General features: G+C 41.4%; 1 protein-coding gene across 13 annotated transcripts in view; it reads right to left on the bottom strand.

Annotated features, from left to right (window-relative positions):
• Itpr1 (inositol 1,4,5-trisphosphate receptor type 1) overlaps positions 1 to 16,756 on the bottom strand; it is a 336,899-nt gene that overhangs the window by 199,551 nt on the left and 120,592 nt on the right. For all 13 annotated transcript variants that reach the window (XM_029478976.1, XM_029478977.1, XM_029478980.1 and 10 more), the window contains exons 6-7: positions 4,252 to 4,338; positions 1,815 to 1,973 (exon numbers count right to left, since the gene is read on the bottom strand). In XM_029478976.1, coding sequence (XP_029334836.1) covers positions 1,815 to 1,973; positions 4,252 to 4,338 — 246 coding nt within the window. The remainder of the gene's footprint in view (positions 1 to 1,814; positions 1,974 to 4,251; positions 4,339 to 16,756) is intronic.

Raw genomic sequence — 16,756 nt, 5'->3', positions numbered from 1 at the left:
CACTTTGTAGACCAGGCTGGCCTCGAACTCAGAAATCCGCCTGCCTCTGCCTCCCGAGTGCTGGGATTAAAGGCGTGCGCCACCACGCCCGGCTTCATTTTTAAAGCTTATTTTTATATTGTGTGTATGTGTGAGTGCCCACTTTCTCTGTATGTACACCATGTGTGTCCTGACATTCCTGTGGAGGCCAGAAGAGGGCTTCAGATTCCCTGCCACTAAAAGTATAGGTAATTCCAGACTGCCGAGCCATCTCTCCAGCCCCCAGCAAGAGACAGCTGAATACAGTAGTGGATAACTAAACAAATGTGTCTGTCCAGAAACTTGAACCTACCCTTACGTGTAACACAGCCTGATACTTTATATTCCACTCCACTATTTAAACTGACACCCTTAAAAGTATGACTGGGCCAATCCCTACAGGTGAGAAAAACTATTTTTTAAAAGAGATAATTATTAGTATTATACAGTCAAGTAGGTCATAGGTTAACATACTAAATGACAGAAAAGGAAAGATTTATTGAATACAAAACTTGGAACCAAGTACATTGGAAAGTGTGTGTGTATGTGTGTTGTGTGTGTTGTATGATGTATGTGTATGTTGTATGTGAGTATGTTTGTGGATGTGCATGTGGAGGCTAGAGAAGGATGTAGAAGAACCTATATCATCTCCACCTTATGTCCCGAGACAGGTTCTCTCAGCACACCTAAAGCCTCCTGCTCAGCAAGACTACCTGACTAGTGAGTCCCCAGGATTATTTGCCTAGTCTGCTCTCCCAATGCTCAGCTTAAAGTCAGACATAGGCAAGCCTGGTTTTTATGTGGACACTGGGGATTTGAACTCAGGTCCTCAGGTTTGCACAGCAAGCTATCTCCTCAGCCCCACATTTGCTTTTAACGGAGGAAGTAGAAGGAAAGGAAGTAGAAGAGATGCTTGTCTTCCTATGAGGTAAAACCTGCATGTTTTGAAAATGATACATTTTGGAAAAATATATGACTAAATTTTCTATAACATGGCATTACATAAATAAATAAATAAATAAATAAATAAATAAATAAATAAATAGTCATTCAGTCAGTCAGTCAGTCAGTACCTAGTTTTAAGTAAAGGGTAGGTAAGTATTTCTAGAACACTTCATGCTTCTCAAGGTGCCAATTTCCTTTTAGCTTGTTTTTTAAAAGCATCTATTTTAGAACCTTAACAAGGTCAACTACATAGCTGATAGCATTTAAACATATTCACTGTTAAGTGTGTGCCCACGTAATGACTGACTAATTTAACTTACAAATATCAGAAGTGTTCTCAGTTCCCTTGATAAAGGGATCCCAGTGGCTCTGTATTGTCTAGAATCCCAGGCCAGGGGCTTTCTGCATTTGCGGAGGTGATGGAGACACTGCCTGCACCCACTGACACAGGCAGCACAGGGTGAACAAACAATCCCATTCCCTACTAAGGCTGTTTCTTTTCCATTTTCCATCCTTCAGTATTTCCAAAATAGCTGAACACTGCTGCTGCACTCATGGAAATGGAATGGCAAGGGATCCTTAACCAGGATATTAATTCGGCATGGATGTTTTCATGGTAAAATTACAGAGGTAATAGGATTTTTTTTTCAGAGGCCCAGTAGGAAAAACATAGCGACTGTATTTAGGTCACACTCCACTCTTCATTTCCTTGTTTCCCAAACACTAGTTTCCATGGCGATCTGATCTCCTCATATGCCTGGGGCTTCAATTCTAAACCTTTCCTAGTCAAGCCTCAAGCACAGTTGCGGCTGGAAGCATGTGGAGGGCTTTCCAGGGTCAGCTCTACTTACACTGTCTCCAATGGAGCGAAGCTTGTAGAACGGTTGAATGTAAAACCAGGACCCTTCATTTCCAGCCTCGTCCAACGTCACCCTCATGGCGTTCTTCTCTAGCAAGGCTGGAAGCCTCTTATTTACAGTCAGGTATTTATTGCTTTTCAAATGCAGGAGCTAAAAATCCATCAAGAGAATGAGATATGAGCGGGCCTGTGAACTCCCTGCCATAGCTCTCTTCGTCAAGTAAATTTTGTAACAGACATTCCTCCCACCACTGAGCTGCTGAGAAGCAGGAGAAACACAAAGTGCCCAACCTGGAAACAACAAGCAAAGGAACAGTGAACGGAGGCAGGCCAGGGAGAAGGAAAAATTGTTTGCCTTTTTTTTTCATCAACATGGTCTTGGGCAAGAGAGAGACACTGTGGAAGCCAATTATTCCATCATCTGAGGCTGCTACAGAGGCATGGCATCATGCTGCGGATAGGGGCTAAGGGACTGTAGTCTAACTAGGCACCGATTCCAGTGGGGAATGAAGGAAGGGCATTTTGTCACTATGCATTAGTCTGATTTAAAAGGCAGTTCCATCAGGGAAATATCATTCTCTGTGAAGGACGCCCTGAGCATCCACCTTCACTGACTGCTTCATCCTTCACTCGAAGATGTTGATTACAGGAAGCATAAAGGAGGGAAGATGCAGACGAAAAAGAGTTTGTCTAGTAATCTGGACCAGTAAGCATTACCATAGCTTCCCATGTTTATGGATAAAAGAGAAACACAAACTCAAGACTTCTCAGTCCCTAGTGGGGGAAGGCCAGCTTGTGACTTCATTGCTGCTGCCCCATCTCCTGTTCACATAACACAAGAGCAGCAGCCTTAAAAGGCCAACGAATCTTTGATAGGGCTGATGAGAGTAGAGGAATAACCTGTACCATTTGTGAATTCTTGATGGCCTATGGGTAAGATAATTTGAGACAATAATGCCTTCCCAGGCCCTTGATGCTCCTCCAGGAACAGCCTCTGATCATCCACTGACTCACCTTCCCACAGGTAAGCTCCAAAGCCTGAGACCAGAAATAAAACTGAGATCTCTTAAACCCATCCTAAAAGCAGATACCTTGTCAACTGGTTTGGCATGTCTTTCTTGAAACCTCACAGGACTGGAATGTATTGGCTGCCAGTACCCTTTATGTACTTTTTAAATCCTCAGTTGTAGACAGTTCTCCAAACTGAGTATTTCCTACTCAGCCTCAGAGGACTGGCCTTGCTTGACAATGGGATGGAACTTCACAAGGGCACATGGGACTGATTATCTAATATTCTAATAGCTTTTGAGAGCTATGAATAAGGCCTAAGTAAACATTTAATCAAAAAGCATTAGCCAGGAATGGTGGCCCGAGTACCTACAATCTTACCACTCAGGAGGACAAAGCAGGAAGAAGACCCAATGCTAGCCTGGGCTGTACAATAAAATCAAGGCAAGCCTGGCTATACAGTAAGATCAAGGTAAGCCTGGACAACTTAGCAAGACTCTATCTAGTTAACTTTTACATCCCCTACTTAAAAAAAAAATACTGAAAGTTATTTTTACACACTTTTAGTAGGGCTTTTTTTTTTCCATATTAATGGTTAGCACTCTTCTAATCCCAATAGCAATAAAAACAGGAAGAAATTCATTCCTAATTAGTAGTTTACAAGATTAGCAGCACCTTCTGGGAAAGACCTGTGGAAGCCTTGTTTGGATGGTGTTATCTCTGCTGAAGGTTCAAGAATACAGAAGATAACAGATGAAGAAAACAACTCTACAATATGACAGTTGTGAAATACTTTTGATTAATAAAAACTTATTTAAAAGAAAATATATGATTAAAATTTTGTGAAGGTACCTGGGCCTTTACAAGCCCATAACCCCAATGTTTATAGAGTAGAGGTAAAATAATCAAGAGTTGAGAGTCAGCTCAGCTGAGCACAAGGCCAGTTTAGGCTAAGAGAAGCCTTGTACAGACATACATACATATATACGTGCATACATGCATATGTGCATACATACATACTTATGCCTGTGAGTGCACATAACTGGTTTTCTTTTCACCAGCAAACAGTTCCTAAACAAAACCTAAAATGTAGTCAACTTTCACCAAACCTAAGAACATCCTAAGACTGTAAGTGATGCAAAACTGTAACAAGTAGTATCTATCCTCTTCAGCCATCAAGTTTCCCATCTGAACCATCTGCATGCAAGTGATGAGCAACAGGCTGAGAAAGAAAATGCTTACACTATGCGTGACCCAATAGCATGACCAAGTGATATAATAAGAAACACAAGGAGGTTGTGTTTTGTTGTTTTGGTTGTTTTCAATAAAGTAGCTGCCATTGCCCCTATCACGAGTTTGCTTGCTCAGTTCTTTTTCTTTCTCACGTGTCAGCTCCAGAAGACAAGAGCAGCAGCGCCTACCTGGATCACGTTGCCATATTGGATGACGGTCCCCAACAATTTCCTGTTTTCTGTCTCGTTCTGCTTCTTTTCCAAGTCTGCAGCATGCTGGAACATTGACAAGGAAGAACAGTCACAAAGAGCAAATAGTTCTATTCCTCTACAGCAATAACAGTGATCTGAAACACACTGCAAGCGAATCCCTGGGTGTAGCCTAAGGCTCTATAAAATGAGCCAGGAGCTTGTGAAGCTCATCTAACTCAGCTTAGCTTATGTACTTGGACTCAGCTTTCAGGGCTTTGGGGGCTTCATTAATATGAGCTTGGAAGTCATGGGCACCTGCTTATAAGAAACACACACACACACACACACACACACACACACGAGTAAGGTCAGAAAGGAGTCTGCATTCCTCTTGTGATTTGCAAATGTTCTTTAAAGCTTTGGAATAAAACTGAATTGAAAAGCCGATCTTGGGCAGCACGTGGTTTTGGGAACTTTGGTTTATTATGAAACATCTGTAAACTTGTTTCCTTATTTGTAAAACCTGGATAAAAATGCATTTAAGTCACCTTGCATAGTGGCTACTGATTGTACCATATGTGGCCTGTTATTCACTACTGTAAAAATTCATCATAATTTCATTTTCATTTAGTTCCTTAAAAGAAAGATGATAGCCCCATTTTAAAACAAGAAACATGCAGTTATGATCATCAAACATTTACTAAATGGCAGAGGTAATCCTCAAAAATGTGTTTGGCTTAACCTCCAAATATGTACAGTGATGAGTAAGGCTAAAGACACACTGAGAAAGGTGACAAAACCAAATAGAAGGTCCTAGAAGAGGGTGTTGGGGCCAACATCATGAAAAGACATCTCTCATTCTTTTGTCCAAGCGGTATTAAAAAGGCCATCATATACATCAAAGCATGCCAATGGGAAACTACTAACATTATGGACAATAAGCAGACTATCTATCATTCAAGCCCATTACTCATCCTTAAAATGGATCAAAGAGACAAGAGAGGGAAGAAATGACATTCAGAACCTGATGGAAGCCCAATGACAGATAACGTAGGGAGGCTTCAGAAGTGTTTCTTTGCCGTGTCTGCTCCCTAGAGAGTCACCCCTTTCTTCAGGCAAGATGCTACCAGTTGCCTATAGGTTCCCTTTCTCAGGTAACATACCTTCATTTTCACAGAACCTTTGGGGGACATCATGTTAGAGGTCTTACACTAAAACTTTATCATCTGAACAGGTCACTATATATTAGTAAAACTCAAGATATGTCACAAGCATTAGCAAACTACCATAAATAAGACAGAAGATGGATGATAGATAGAAGCATTCAATCATTTTCATTTTAATTATTTTATGTACTTATTTAGTACTAGGGATAAAACCTAGGACCTCGAACATGCTTTTACCTCTGAGCTACCTCATCAGTCAGTCTTTTAATAAAATAATTGTGATGGCTTGGATAGGAATGGCCCCCAGAGGCTCAGAGATTGAAAAGCTTGGACATTCAGGAGTGCCACTACTAGAGAGGGTTAGGAGGTGTGGCTTCTTGGAGTAGCTGTGGCCTGCTTTAAGGAAGTGTGTCACCGAGGGAATGGGCTTTGGGTTTTCAAGGGTCCAAGGCAGGCGCAGGCTCAGTGTCTCTGTCTGTCTGTCTGTCTGTCTCTCTCTCTCTCTCTGTCTCTCTCTCTGTCTTTCTCTGTCTCTCTGTCTCTCTGTTTCTCTCTCTCTTTGCCTAATGCTTGCAATCCTTATGTAGAACTAGTACCATGTCTGCCTGTGTGCCACCATGTTTCCCGAAACGATATTGGACTAAACCTAAGAACTGTACATAAGCCTTAGTTAACTTTTATTTTATCAGAGCTGCTGTAGTCATGGTGTCTCTTCAAAGACTAAGACTTCACATGACTAAGACAATAATTCAATTTTTATTATTAGTGACAAGATTGTAAAACTAAGAAACGTCTTGAAGATAATTTTAAAACAAGACTTAGGAGGGCTGGGCCAAAACTTTAACCATTCCTTCAAGTTCATGGTCTTCCCTAGCTCTGCCTGTGAGGCATGTGACTTAGAAAGGCAAGATTTAGAGAAAATTGCAGGACACAATCCCAGTTCACAGGCAGGACGATATGCAGGGAGATAATGGCCTGCCTACCAGGGGAATCCCTGCAAGCTCTGTACTAACAGAGGGGGACCTGTTTCTTTCCTTCTCTTTTTGAATGATATACCAGTCTTCTACTCTCACTAATACAAAGATACGGCCACGGAACTCTAGTCATATCCAGACAAGGTGCCTTGCAGACAATGCAGCAGCACTCAGTATCCATGATGACCTCTGCACAAAAGATCTCTCATTTTGTTGTCCAAGCTATATTTAAAAGCTAACACATATATCACAGCATGCCAGTCTTACCACTCCTCATCCTTGTTCTCCCAATATCTACCCTGTATCCCTATACCCTAGAGTTCTCTCTAGTCCCCACGGTCTAGATTCATTGGGAATCAGAGTTTACACTTCCTACATTGTAATTTGTTCTTTCTACTAAGCTGCTCTCAGCTAACAATGAGTAGAAATTCAAGAGAGTTTAAAAAAAACTAGTCATAGGGAGAAAAAAAATCAATGAACTCAGGAAAATAAAATAATATTAAAAAAAAAAAGAAGCAAATACAGCTTTTCTATGCCCAGAACATGCCACTGGTTAGGTTCAAGCATACAAAAGTCTTCAGTAGCAATTCTTGGCCTCACATGATTTTAAGATGGAAATTTCTCATGAACCTTTTCTTAGTCCCCAGAAATTCCAAAAGCCTCAGTTAAGACCTAAGAGCCTAAAAATATTAAGTCCCTTGCTGGCTGGTTTTATGTCAACTTGACACACAAACTAAAGTTATCTGAAAAGAGGGAACCTCTATTGAGAACATGCCTCCATAAGATCCAGCTGTAAGGCATCAGGGAGGGCTCAGCCCATTGTGGGTGGTTCAATCCCTGGGCTGGTGGTCCTGGGTTCTGTAAGAAAGCAGGCTCAGAAAGCCAGGGGAAGCAAGCCAGTAAGCAGCACCCATTCATGGTCTCTCCATCAGGTCATGTCTCCAGGTTCTTGCCCTGCTTGAGTTCCTGTCCTGACTTCCTTTAGTGGTGAACAGCAATATAGAAATGTGAGCCAAACAAAGCCATTCCTCCCCGAGCTCCTTTGGTGGTGGTGTTTCATCACAATAATAGAAATCCTAACTAAGACAGTTCCTACCTATGCTGAATTGGTGCAAATCAGTGTCAAACTGGTCATTCAAAAGATACTATTATGTAACAGAAATTAATTACAAGGCAGTGGATCTGGAGATCAAGGGCAGTTGTCTAAAATAAAAGGGAAACTAAACAGAAAGCAGATAGAGAATAGAAGCCAAGATTTACCTTAAAGACACCTGGAAGATCACAGTTAAAAGTTTGTCAGACTATGTTACATCTCTTTCATTTCTGCACACTGCACACTGATGATGGTGCATGCCGTCAGTACTGAACAAACACAGAAAGCAGTAACTTCTGTGCCACTTTGAACTTGCTTCTATAGCCTCTTATCATACAAGGAAAAAAAGTCTCCAATTTACTCTTACTAATAGCTTGAATATAAAATATGTTTGTTCAGTGCAAGGACTGGGAGATGCCTTAGTTGGGTCAATGTTTGTCAGAGAGCATGAAAAACTGGAGTGTTCAATCCCTAGGACCTACATAAAAAGTCAGGCAGGATGGCACAGATTTGTAATTCCACTGCTGAATGTAGGGGAGGTAGACACAGATCCTGGTTTTATCTGGTCAAGCAAGACCCTGTCACAGAGGGGAGGGGAGGGGAGGGGAGACGAACAAAGTTCTGGCTAGAACTTGTTAACTTGTAGCCTTTACACACATACACACATACACACACAATTACACATGTGAATGAAATCACATAGCACAACACATCCACACACATACAGGATAAATAAAATTCATTCAAGTTCATGCATTGGTTCCTAAATAATTCTCCTTACAAGACAAAACTTGGTTTTGAAACATAGCCATCATGATTTTTAGGTTCAATAGGCAACATGATAGGTAGATTAGAAAGTATCAAAATCCAGATTGGACCTGGGCCTATAGACTGAGGTTGCCCAATTCCTTGAAAATAATGAGGTCAAAGTTTATTAAACTCTTTAAATATATCCATGAACATACTGCAACCCAGTCAGCTGACATAACCTTTCTAAAGATAATGGGATGCACTTCCTCAATGGAGGAAATTTTACTCTATAATTTTATTTCTAGGAGTTGGTCTTACTTAGGCAATCTCACAAAAGCACAAAGTTATATATTGTTTTTGCAGGATCTTGACTAAGTCTCCCTTCCTCCCCTCCCCACAGGGAATGGTTATCTAAAATTTCAAGATTGTCCTACAACAAAATAACCATGTAGCCATTAAAATGAACAGAAAACCTTCTGTTTACTCACAACAAAGTAAGAACTACAGAAACATCACAAAATTAGAGAAAATCTTGTCTCTTTGCCTAGAGTTTGACAATCTCCCCATGCGGGGATTAGTGCATACAGATGATGAAGATCAACATTAGTCTTCATCAAGTCACATTCAGGACCCCAGGAGTTAACGGTCTTCACTTTTGCCATTGAAATTTATTTTGGAATTCTTTTCCTATAGCACCCATTTGTATGGTTTCTGGAGCTACATCTGGGGGGGGGGGGGCGGGCAGTATCTATGGCAAGTGACTTGGAGATTTTTTTTAAAGCCAGGTAAGTAAATTTTTTATATTTTCTTTCAAGATCTTGCCAAGATTAACACCTACTATTCCTTTCCCTTACACAGTGGGGTAGGGACCATTTTTAATTTCTAAGGACAAAGTATTCCATCCGACAGTTTCTGGGCTGCTGACATTATCATGTGCTCTAAACAAGATCAAGGTCAACTCTGATATAGTCACCTATTATTTTATTTCAGAAATAAAGCAAGCATTATTAAATCGGTACTGAAAGGTCATAAAGGTAAGGTCACTGAGCTCTCAATGACACAATAGCAAACTGAGTTAAAGATCCAGAAAAACAGCTACTCCTAGGCTTGGAAGAAAACAATATAGACCTCTCATTCCTCTGCTTAGCTTAGGTCAAATAGCTTAATGACATGCTCAATTCTCAAAATCCAAACCAGGCCCACACGCATTTCAAGGTTATGGGCAAACTACTCTCAGAAAACATTACTAGAGCCTTTATAACTAATGTGATATGAAGGTAAAGTTAACTCAGTTGGCCAAAAGACTTCTGGGAAATTGGTACCTAAAGAGTCAAAAACCAGCTTCTGTTGGAGCAGGGAGCACACAGTAAGCAGCCACTAGATGTCATTCTCCTTCAGAGGGCTGTGCAAATTGCTTACCCCTGTCACAAGGACGTTGAGTGGTCTAGACAACAAATTCCTTAAATGGCATTAATTAAAAATAACCTGACCTCCGACTCTCGGGTGCTGCCCGGTAATTGACCAAAATAAAAATGAAAACCCACTAGAGACCAGCCACAAGCCCCCAAAGGCAAGGAAGGCACTGACCAAAATACCACATTTTAATAACTGCACCAAAGGGGGTAGAAGATTTTTGGGATAAGGGGGAGAAACTCCAACTTAATAAGAAAGTATGAGCCATACAAAGTCAAGGGCAGCCATTGCCAAGACAGCAAGGCCATGCCAGTCATCTCAGGTCACTCAAGACAGCAAGGCCATGCCAGTCATCTCAATCACTCAGGACAGCAAAGCCATGCCAGTCATCTCAGATCAGGGCTGGGAACTGTTTTCCCTTTTACTTCAAAAACATAAATAGCATATAGCCATAATACATCTCCCACATCTTTCTCTGTCTCTTGTCTTTAGTGTTTCTTACTCTGTCTCTGTCCCTCTCTCTCTCCCTCTCTCTCATACATACACACACACACACACACACACACACACAGAGAGAGAGAGAGAGAGAGAGAGAGAGAGTTAGTTGAACATTCTTAATCACCTTTAAGAATAGACTTTTAAAAACAAAAATGGTGCATTTTGTTCATGTAGTTGTAGGATGGAACATCAAAAGGAAGTGCTGATGGAAAAATGCATCGATCACAGGTTGCAAATGACACTAAAGACTCACATCTGGCTTTAGCCCAGCCATTATTCTGCGTTGCTGTGGAGCTTATTCCGTAAGCCTTAACTTAATTAGCTGCCAGCACAGTTTGAAAATGGAAGCATTACACACAGAAGCATAGATTTCCATCTTCACTTGTCAAGGCGGTAGCCATGTGCAGCTCTCAAAGCACCTTCCCACCCAGCACAGCAGGGAGGTGGTGCCGCGCCCCTCCAGACCTGCAGGAGCAGGAACCCCAAGAGCAGCACTGCTCTGGAGGCCCCCTTTATTCTTGTAGGCTCCACGCTGGTTAAGAGAACTATGAACCTGAACCCCTACGGTAAAAAGTACAGGAGAAGAAAGAGTTTGAGATGTATTGCTAAGATCTCACTGATGGGGTGACCTTCATACCAGATTTGTGAAAGTAAGACAACTAAAGACACCTAGGGCATCCACAAAGATACTGCCCCAGGCATCTGCACCCTAGGAGGAAGGAGAATGGAAAGACCTTTTCCATCCCTTCAACCAGAAGCCCATGTGCCCATCATAGGCTTGGGGGTTGTGGGGTGCTTCTGACTGGCACGATTAGAGGAGGTGGAGCACAGCAAGTGACATTCAGTGGACAGACAGACTGGTCCTCATGAGATGCCTGGCTCAGTCCTGTGCAACAAGTGGCCATTTCATCCTACACAATCTCATGGCTCCCTAGACATTCACCTTAATTAAAATGCACCTGCACCTTTCAGAACCCTGGACCCTACTCCACTTAATACCTCAGGAAAAGGCATAATTCTGTGTGCCTCATTAGTACTATCACCAATATGTATTTACAAGTACTGCAGGTACTGTTGAATACAGCAAAGTGCACTGTACGGTCTTCATAACAGAACCAAGAGCTGCCGGTCATCATGAAAGTCCCATAACAGACGCCAGGCTTCCCACATGGCAAGTACTACCTACCTGTGTCAGTTAGGTCCCACAAGCCTGGGAGGCTTCTCATCTCCCAGAGAAGCTATCACTACACGTTAACTTAAGTGTGTAATTTATTATATAACGTATCATTTCCCTTTCTATCTCCTTTGTCATCTGTTTTAAAAAACTGATATTTAGGAAGCCATCCCATATTTGGAAAACTACAGTATTTTCTATGAAGAGGTAGCAATGGGCCAGTGGAGACTACGCCCAATGTGATGAGTTCTGTAAAAATGACATAATTCTTTCAGTCTTTACATAATCTTGACCCTCCCCCCACCCCCACTCCGGGTCTTTGCTTCTGTTCTTCTGCTCTGTAATTCTGGGAAATATCTCAGACATGTTACATGTTATCTCCCTCTTCCTCCAGGAAGCTTTCCCTGATCATTGCACCACACTCTCTTACACAGTAAAGGATATGTTGCTCTGTATTGCCTCTTTATGAACTGTAAGGCAACATTATCTCTTTATTCTTTAGTCATAAGGAGCTGAAGTGTAAGCCGGGCAGTGGTGGTACAAGCCTTTAATCTGAGCACTAGGGAGGCAGAGGCAAGCAGATTTCTGAGTTTGAGGCCACCTAGGTCTAAAAATGAGTTACAGGATAGACAGGGCTACAAAGAGAAACCCTGTCTCAAAAAACAAAAGGGGGAGGGAGGAGGAGGAGGAGGAGGAGGAAGAAGAGGAAGAGGAAGAGGAAGAAGAAGAAGAAGAAGAAGAAGAAGAAGAAGAAGAAGAAGAAGAAGAAGAAGAAGAAGAAGAAGAAGAAGAAGAAGAAGAAGAAGAAGAAGAAGAAGAAGAAGAAAAAGAAGAAGAAGCCGCCACCGCAGCAGCAGTCTAATTGAGTGGCAGACAAAGTGATGAATCAGAGAAAGATTTGACAGAATAGGATATGGCCAACTCTCTAAAAGAGAGAGAAGGAAAGAAAGCATCTTTAGATAGCAGTGCAGAAACAGAGGAGGCAGATTTATCAGGAGAGTTTTATAGAGACAGGTTGAAAAGAGAACAAGCTAAACACAGGAGAAGATAAAATGAGCCAGAAAATGAGGAGCCAGAAGATTAGAACAGATTGCCAGAGTCAGTTTGAGGCCAAGCAGAACAAATTTAGGAAAGGCCTAGAGAGAAGTCAGATTGAATCAGTCAGCTTGAAGAAGAGTTTTAGTCAAAACTGCTGAGTTGAATCAACCAGTAAGAGCCCAGAAAGGGTGAGCTTATTCAGCAGTAAATTTCAGGGGTTGAAAACATTCTAGGCGCCTTCCGGTCTGGTCCCAGTGCGGTCCTGGTGCTCTGAGCAGACCTTGGGCACTAACTCCACAGCCAGTCCCACAACACCCAGAAGAAGCTCCACTACCAGGCCCCCTAACATGCCCAGGACCAAAGGATCCCAGGAGCTTGGTCACACCAGGATCTCAGGGTCCCAGAGGCAGCTTGACTCCCAGGAGCTGTGACACATCCAGGATCTCAGGATCACAGGACCTCAGAATCACACAGACAGCTGAATTCTGAGAAGTTCAAATACAGCCAGAATCACAGGAAGGACAGGCTCCAGTCAGATATAGCACTAGAGATAATCAGATAGCAAGAGGCAAGCATAAGAACATAAGTAACAGAAACCAGGGTTTCTTGACATTATCAAAACCCATTTTTCCCAATATAGCAAGTCCTGGATACACTATTACACCAGAAAAGCAAAATTCAGATTTAAATTCACTTCTCATGATGGTGATAGAGGACTTTAAGAAGAACATAAATAACTCCCTTAAAGAAATAGAGGAGAACACAGGTAAACTGCTGGAAGCCCTTAAGGAGGAAACACAAAAATCCCTTAAAGAATTAAAGGAAAACACAACCAAATGGGGAAAGGAAATGAACAAAACCATCCAAGATCTAAAACTGGAAATAGAAACAATAAGGAAATCACAAAGTGAGACAATCCTGGAGTTAGAAAACCTAGGAAAGAGATCAGGAGTCATAGATGCAAACATCACCAATAGAACACAAGAGAAAGAAGAGAGAATCTCAGGTGCAAAAGATACCATAGAAAATGTTGACACATAGCCTGGCGTGGTGGTGCATGCCTTTAATCCCAGCACTCAGGAGGATTTCTGAGTTCGAGACCAGCCTGGTCTACAAAGTGAGTTCCAGGACAGCCAGGGCTATACAGAGAAACCCTGTCAGAAAAGAAAAGAAAAGAAAAGAAAAGAAAGAAAGAAAGAAAGAAAGAAAGAAAGAAAGAGGAAAACATTGACACAACAATCAAAGAAAATCCAAAAAGCAAAATGAGAAGACCATACCTAAGGATAATAGGTATAGAAGAAAGCAAAGATTCCAAACTAAAAGGGCCAGTAAATATCTTCAACAAAATTATACAAGAAAACTTCCCTAACCTAAAGACAGAGATGCCCATGAACATACAAGCCTACAGAACTTCAAATAGACTGGACCAGAAAAGAAATTCCTCCTGTCACATAATAATCAAAATACTATATGCACTAAACAAAGAAAGAATGTTAAAAGCAGTAAGGGAAAAAGGTCAAGTAACATATAAAGGCAGACCTATCAGAATTACACCAGACTTCTCAACAGAGACTATGAAAGCTAGAAGATCCTGGGCAGATATCATACAGACCCTAAGAGAACACAAATGCCAGCCCAGGCTACTATACCAACAAAACTCTGAATGACCATAGACAGAGAAACCAAGATATTCCATGACAAAACCAAATTTACACAATATCTTTCCATAAATCCAGCACTACAAAGGAAAATAGATGGAAAACACCAACACAAGGAGTGAAACTAGGCCATAGGGGGAAAAAAAGTAATCTTTCAACAAACTCAAAAGCAGATAGCCACACAAACATTATTCTACCTCTAACAATAAAAATAACAGGAAGTAACAATCACTTTTCCTTAATATCTCTTAACATCAATGGACTCAATTCCCCCTAAAAAAGACATAGACTAAAAGACTAGCTATGTAAACAGACCCAGCATTTTGTTGCATACAGGAAACACACCTCAGTGACAAAGACAGACACCACCTCATAGTAAAAGGTTGGAATATGATTTTCCAAGCAAATGGTTCCAAGAAACAAGCTGGAATAGCCATTCTAATATCAAATAAAATCAACTTCCAACCAAAAGTTATCAAAAAAGATAAGGAAGGACACTCCATAACTGTCAAACAAAAAATCTACCAAGATGAACTCTCAATTCTGAACATCTATGCTCCAAATGCAAGGACATCCACGTTCATAAAAGACACTTTACCAAAGCTCACGCCCCACACAATAATAGTGGGAGACTTCAATACCCTACTCTCAGCAATGGACAGATCATGGAAACAGAAACTAAACAGAGACATAGTGAAACCAACAGAAGTTATGAAACAAATAGATGTAACAGATATTTATAGAATATTTCATCCTAAAGCAAAAGAATATATCTTCTTCTCAGCACCTCATGATACTTTCTCCAAACTTGACCATATAATTGGTCACAAAACAGGCCTCAACAGATACCAGAAGATTGAAATAATCCTGTACACTCTATCAGATCACCACAGACTAAGGCTGGTCTTAAATACAAAAAAAAAAAAAAAAAAGGAAAGCACAGATATATGTGGAAGTTGAACAATACTCTACTCAATGATAACTTGGCCAAGGAAAAAATAAAGAAAAATTAAAGACTTTTTAGAATTTAATGAAAATGAAGACATATCATACCATAACTTATGGGATATAATGAAAGCAGTTGTAAGACAAAAACTCATAGCTAAAAGTGCCTCCAAAAAGAAACTGAAGAGAGCTTACACTAAGCAGCTTGACAGCACACTTGAAAGCTCTAGAACAAAAAGAAGCAAATACACCCAAGAGGAGAAGCCTGCAGGAAATAATCAAACTCAGGGCTGAAATTGACCAAATAGAAACAAAAAGAAATATACAAAGAATCAACAGAACTAGGAGCTGGCTCTTTGAGAAAATCAACTAGATAAACCCTTAGCCAAACTAACCGGAGGGCACAGTGACAGTATCAAAATTAATAAAATCAGAAATGAAAAGGGAGGCAAAGCAATGAAATATATCTTAAAATAATTATTCTGTTTGTTGAATATTAAGAGTTGAGAATTTTAAAATCATGTTGAAGAAGAGGAAGAGGAAGAGGAAGAGGAAGAGGAAGAGGAGGAAGGGGAAGGGGAAGGGGAAGGGGAAGGGGAAGGGGAAGGGGAAGGGGAAGGGGAAGCAGCAGCAGCAGCAGCAGCAGCAGCAAGGAAACTCCTAAAGGTTAAGGCTCTGACACAATTCTACCTCTGGTACTTAGTACAATGCTCAGTCAGCCAGTAATTCTCAAGTGCCTCTTCTATTCCAGATACCATGAGAGAAGCTAGTAACAAGCATGCACAAGAGAGGCAATGCCCCTGTCCTTATACGGCTTCCATTTTAATGAGTGACAAATAATTAAGGAACTTATTACACATAATTGCAGACTATAATCAGCACCGAGAAAGACATAAGCAGGAAGCTAAAGTGGAAAACGCAGGCAATATCTCTATGATGAGTGTGTAGAGAACACTCTGCTGGGAGGCCAGTGAAACCACGGAGAGGAATGTGAAGATCTCAGTTGAAGAATGCCCTGCAGAAAGATTATCCAAATAGGATGATCTGAGTGTGAAGGTCATGAGTGCGAGGAGCTCAGTAAAAGAAAGTGAATAAATCTACTGTCATAAGAGGGCTGCACAGCAGTAGCTAACGAGAGAAGTTTAGAGCCCAGGCACAAATAACCACACACATAAGAAAGAGTCTGCAGCAGTGGGAGTGACTCTTGTGTTTCACGCTGGCCTCAGTATGAGCTGGTAGGGGTTTGGTCCCTGCACCAGTAGATGTTGCCTGAACACAGAATTTTTATTGAGGCATTATATGCTAAGTAAAGAAGTCTCTTCTCCTAACTTCAACCTCATCAAATACAGATGGTTATGATACTGCCACACCTAAGTGGAAACACAGCAGGCTGAGCCTGGGGACTTTTTGAGCTCCCCCAGGGCCCAGGGACCATCTTCACGTTATGACTAAGCACCAAGGGGCATGCTTCTCCTACCTACTTCCTGAGTACCTAGGGTCTGTGAATCCTGGCTATAGACATGAGGGACTTCAGCACGAACCCAAAGTGATACAAGCACCTGCCCTCGTGCAATTTATATTCTAAGAAGACAGACAAGTGACACGGAGAAAAACAAAACAGTAAGAGGACCGGAGTATTCAGTAATGCAATAATGTTACAGTGGCTCTGTGGCAGGATCCCCCTTCTGTGCATCTCGGAGAGCTTCTACACAGCTCAATCTCCAGGTGTCAGGCACCAGAAGAATTGCCTCATAGTTTTATAGGATGACCATCTCAGAGAGGCTCCGAGACCT

Source organism: Mus caroli, chromosome 6 (assembly GCF_900094665.2).
Source record: "Mus caroli chromosome 6, CAROLI_EIJ_v1.1, whole genome shotgun sequence".
NCBI classification, from domain to species: Eukaryota; Metazoa; Chordata; class Mammalia; order Rodentia; family Muridae; genus Mus; species Mus caroli.
The sequence above is the reverse complement of the archived record's forward strand: the minus strand, read 5'-3'. Positions and strand labels throughout refer to the sequence as shown.